General features: G+C 50.1%; 1 protein-coding gene across 1 annotated transcript in view; it reads right to left on the bottom strand.

The window, feature by feature from the left end:
• Positions 1 to 255: 255 nt before the first annotated feature.
• Crtam (cytotoxic and regulatory T cell molecule) overlaps positions 256 to 5,352 on the bottom strand; it is a 19,623-nt gene continuing 14,526 nt past the window's right edge. Inside the window, exons 8-9 of the mRNA XM_013009513.1 lie at positions 3,976 to 4,122; positions 256 to 287 (exon numbers count right to left, since the gene is read on the bottom strand). Coding sequence (XP_012864967.1) covers positions 256 to 287; positions 3,976 to 4,122 — 179 coding nt within the window. The remainder of the gene's footprint in view (positions 288 to 3,975; positions 4,123 to 5,352) is intronic.

Raw genomic sequence — 5,352 nt, 5'->3', positions numbered from 1 at the left:
ACGCCGCTCCTGGAACACCGGCCCCGCCCCACACCAAGGCCCCGCTCACGACCCTCGCCACGCCCACTACACCGACCACGCCCACAAACAGCGCCACGCCCACCATCGGCCCCGCCCACGACACCGCGCCCCAAAGCCCCGCCCACTCCGCGTTGCCCGGAGACCCGAGGCCAACGCGAGCCGCTGTCTCCCGGCTCAGTCCCGCGTGGGGACGATGCCGAGGCTGGAAACGGCCGCGTCCACGGCCCCCGGGGCTCACAGAGGGTGCAGTCCGCCACCCCGATCTCCTAGAGGTGGAGGGCCAAGGAAAGGCAGGCCCTCAGGGCGGGTAGTGGCCGACCAACGCGTGGCTTATTGGAAAGGCGTGTGGTCAGCACTCAGGGGAGAGGTGGAGACCGCCGGGGTTCCGTCAGTCCGCAGGCGGCACGGTCCGGGGTCCCCCTGCCCGGGAGGCGCAGGCCGGGCCGCTGGGGGGCGTGCCCCACGCGGGCCGACCGAAGGAAATGGGGATCGCCACTAAGCGTGGTCTTGCACGGCCCGGACAACCAGAGCGCAGGAAAGAGGAGCGAAATGCAACCCCCGCGCGGCCCCGGGCTGGCGCTGTACACGGTGGACCGATCGCAGTGCCTTCTTCCAGGGAAAACAAGAACACAGCAACCCAGACAAACACGGTGTGTGGAACAATGAAAGACGGTGTTTGTAGATGCACTTAGTGGAGGGAACTATGAAAAAAAGAACAGAAAAGGGTCAGCGCTGCTGCAGTGGGCGTGTGGCTGCTCTGGCAGCTCGGGGAGACTGTGGGGAAGAAGGCTAGACGGTTTGATCTTAAGCACAGCTACCCACGTGTTCATTGCACAAGATGTCATTAAGGTGGACAGTTATATATGTATAGGTTAATTCACTATCGTAAGATTTTTTATGACGAGCAAAGAGAGCTGGGTGCAATGACTCCCACACATGTAATCCTAGCTTCTCAGCAGGCTGAGGTCTGAGGGTCGTGGTTGGAAGTCAGCTGGGACAGGAATGTTTATAAGACTCCCATCTCCAATGGAACACTAGTCTTGAGAGAAAAAGCGAAGGGACAGCACCCAGACCTTGAGTTCAAGAAAAAAGAAGAGGAGGAGCAAATCATTGGGAATTATATGCACATTATGACATCATTAAAAGCACAAGAATGCTTCCATACCAGTTGCTTCTGGAATGATAAGACACACAGAACATTTCCTCACTACTCCCTTGGTCATTTTCTTTCTGATTTTCAGTAGTGTTGGATGTAAACAACACCCTTTCGGTGGCAAGGACCCTTGCCTGATATGGCAGAACACGGGGGAATCTGCAATTCTTAAGCTCTGAGCAGGGACCCTCAGAGCTAGAATCCAGGCCGCTGAGGAGTGTGAGAGCCCAGGCCTGGGGCCGCTGTGTCCTTGAAAACAGTCTGAAGGTGCTGGTTCTGGGAGTGTTAGAAAAACTGAAATCAGTTGCAGCTAGGAACCAAATTTCGCTGCTGGGATGAGGAAGCATTGCCAAGGGACCCTGAGAGGAGTGGGAAGCAGAGGAAGGAGCAAGCCCTTCTCCTTCCCAGGCCTCACTGTCTCCCTCTACTGCCCCCCACTGGCAGAGCCGGCTGGCGCAGGCGAAGGAGGCCGAGCTCAGTCTGTCAGCCCCGGAGGAGCATGTGTTTAAAGCAGAGATTGTAGTTTAGTCAGTGATGCTGTCATGCTCTGTTCTTTAGCATCCTGGCAGGGTAGAGAGAGTGCACAGAAAAAGCTATCAAGAGCTTTGTTTCCACCTGATGTCATGGAAATACCAGATACTTTACATATGAATAGCACCTCTCAGGATTTGCAGAATGCTTTTGCATATATTATGTGTTGGGAGTTCAGCCTGACCCTGATTTAACACAAACACACAAAAGAATGAGGAAAAGCTTTGTTTTTTAAACAACAACCATAAAAACACATAGGTTAGTCCTACAGGCTCACACCTGTAAGCCTAGCTACTCAGGAGGCTGAGAGGTGCGGATCTGGGGTCCAAGTCAGCCTAGGCAGGAAAGTATGTGAAATTCTTACCTACAACTAACTACCAAAAAGCTGGAAGTGGAGCTGTGGCTCAAATGGTAGAGCTCCCACCTCGAGCAAAAAAGTGTGAAAGGCAGTGCCCAGGCCCTGAGTTCAAGCCCCAGTGGCCTAGTATCCAAAACAACAACAAAACAGCCTTACTGAGAATAATTTTTCATGTCACACAATTTGCTCTTTCACATTACATAACCTCCACCCCCCATTACTCAAAGCTGCTTATTAGATAAATATCTACTGAATTAATAAACAGTAACAAAAAGACATAAGTGGCACGCAGTACATGGGTGAGGTCGTGTAACCATTCCTGTGGGATCGGTCCTCTCCGCCTCCTGGGCGCCAGTGAACACCGGTCTTCATCTCCATTCCCGGCGACCTTCAGGCCTTGGCAACTGCTAATCTTGCTCCCGTTGCCAGGGACTCGCCAGTACAATAGAAATGTCCAGATTTCAACTTAAATCTCAAAGGGTCAAGTCTCTAACATATGCAAGATGCGTTAAAATGAAGAAGAAAGATCATGGAAAAAGACAGGAAAAAATACAGCTCTTAAAGTTGTTAACAGTAAAAAAAGAAGGAAAAGTTAACAAAATTACAGTTACACTAAAATATGAGTTCCTGCTTATCACTAGTAAAATTTCCAAATATTTTTTTCCTAGCATCTTTTTTAAAAAAAGCTTTCATCTTTTCTATTTGTCTTTGAAGTTTTTGGATTTTATTTTCTATGAAAAGCTTATTTTATGTCCTTGAAATGACTATCGAGCCCAGGCTGCCCTTCAACTCACAGCCCTTCTTCTCAAGTGCTGGGACTACGGGTGTGTATCACTATGCCTAGCGTATGCTCTACTAATTTTGAAGTTAAAAATTCAGCATATGCAATGATCAGGCAATTCTCAATAAATAAATCCAGTCACCCTGAGGCTGGTCCAGGTGGAGGAAAGAAACACTACCATTGTTTACATACTTATGCAAGAATACTATCCACTTATTACTATGAATGCATTTTAACCCACATGCTAATCCTGTGTGGTGAGGGGCGTTATTCTCATTTTACAAATGAGGAAACTGAGAGGTTATTCTGTGAACAAGACCAACACAACTCAATCAGGGAGGAAAACCACTGTTGTGCGTAGTTTGTATATGTGTTTTACGTTTGTATTTTTGCAAAGTGGGGTAACAGGTTGAAATTTGGGTCTGGATCTCTAGGCTTACTGGTCTCCCTCACACAATGTGTGAAGGGAAGTTACATATAGCTTGTCACTACTGGGAATTTTCCTTTTTCTACGGGGACACACTTTGTCCCACAAATCAAAACCTAATTCAAATCTGTTTCCTGTCTGAACTAAAAATTGTGGCCTCGTTGAGCATGGTGGTACAGACCTGTAATCTCAGCAATCAAGAGCTAGCAACAGGAGGGTTGCATGATGGAGACCTGCTTTGGTCACAGCAAGTCTGAAGCCAGCCGGAGCTACGTGGGGAGACGCTGTTACCAAAATAGATAAAATGGGGGCTGGGAAGATGGCTCAGTGGTAGAGCGCTTGCCTTGCATGCCTGAGACCCTGGGTTCGATTCCTCAGCACCACATAAGCAAAAAGAAAAAAGCCGGAAGTGGCGCTGTGGCTCAAGTGGTAGAGCACTAGCCTTGAGCTGAAGAGCTGAGGGCCAGCGCCCAGGCCCAGAGTTCAGGCCCCACGACTGGACCCCCCAAAAAAACCAAAACAAAAACCAAGAGCTGCTCTGTTTTGTGCTGCTCACTTGTCTTTGGGTCACAGTGTCTGGAGAGACACAACCCACATGACTCGAAGGCCAGTGGTTATGAGGGTGACCAGTCGCCTGGATTGTCTAGCTTGTGCAGCCGTGTGTGGGAATGGTGGTCCAGCGGATGGCGTGGCTCCCCGCTCACCCCTTTTCCAGATGACGTGGGCCTTGCGCAGCTTCATGATGAAGAGCTGGACGATGACGAAGAGGATGAAGATGAGGAGAGACACAAGGCTGAGCAGCAGAATCCCACTTTTTCTCCGCATCAGCCCCGCCTGCTGAGGGTCTGTCTCTGGAGGGAGAATGGGGAGGCTCTGGTGAGGACATGTACTACACAGCCGCGCTCGGTCGGGCTCAGACATGGCCCTTGGGAAGGAAAGGGCCAGAGGTCACTCCTCCAAGTCCCTTCTCTGAAAACGAGATAAGCATAGAAACAACCAAAGCGAGAACCTTGGCAGAAAAAAATCGAAAAGGCTATTTTTCTAATGATAGAGATATGAAAGCCGTTATTATTCATTGCTAGAGAAAGCATGAATATTGAATCATAAATACTCAGTTATAGTCAGGGGATCCAAGTTAGCTGTAAGCCATGCCTTTTAGCAACATGTGGTTCAAGTAGTAAAAGAAATGGCCAAGGAGTTTGGAAAATATACAAATAACATGAAAATTCACCGATCTCGACTTGGTTCACAGTGGCTTTAATGGGAAGGCATAAACGAAATGAGCTTACACGTATTTCTTGCTGGGTCCCAGTGGCTCACACCTGTAACCCTACCTATCCAGGAGGCTGAGATCCAGAGAACTGTGGATCAAAGCTAGCTCAGGCCAGGAACGTGTGTGAGACTCCATCTTCAAAGTGGCCAACCAAAAGTGGGGCTGGAGGCATGACTCAGGTGGTAGAGCACCAGCTGAGCAAGAAAACTGAGAAAAGCAACATACTAATAAAGGCAAACAGAAGCAAGAGACAGGATGTTGAATTCTAGAACCACACGTATTTATACACTGACACAGAGGGACTCAGACACAGGGGTCCCTGAGGGCTGAGTTTGTCCACTATGTTTTCCGTGGAGATCTGGAATTTCATGGGGACTTTTTAGAGGTAGGGCAGACGAGGGAGGGGTGAGCTGCACCTCATGGGAAGGGAGTAATGGGGGGGTCCTGTCCTTAGTTGTGGACCATGGGAGGCAGGAAGCTTTCCTAAGAGTGCAGTGTGCAAAGGGATACTTTGATTGGCAGATGCTAAAGTGGACCAGAAAGGAGGACCGGAGTTACGATGTTGCACATGGGAGGTGGCGGGTCTGCATCAGGTGGGTGACTCCAGAGCTGGACAAGCGCCTGACAGAGAGGAACCGGAGCTGCGAGGTCGCATGCCTTTCCACATAGAGGCTGTGGGTGCGTGTGGATGGGGGTGTCTACGGGTGCGTGTGGATGGGGGTGTCTGCGGGTGCGTGTGGATGAGGGTGGTCTGTGGGTGCGTGTGGATGGGGGGTGTCTGTGGGTGCGTGTGGATGGGGGGTGTCTG

The sequence above is a fragment of the Dipodomys ordii genome, unplaced genomic scaffold (genome assembly GCF_000151885.1).
Source record: "Dipodomys ordii isolate 6190 unplaced genomic scaffold, Dord_2.0 Scaffold10, whole genome shotgun sequence".
Taxonomy (NCBI): domain Eukaryota; kingdom Metazoa; phylum Chordata; class Mammalia; order Rodentia; family Heteromyidae; genus Dipodomys; species Dipodomys ordii.
This window is presented reverse-complemented; position numbering and strand designations above follow the sequence as displayed.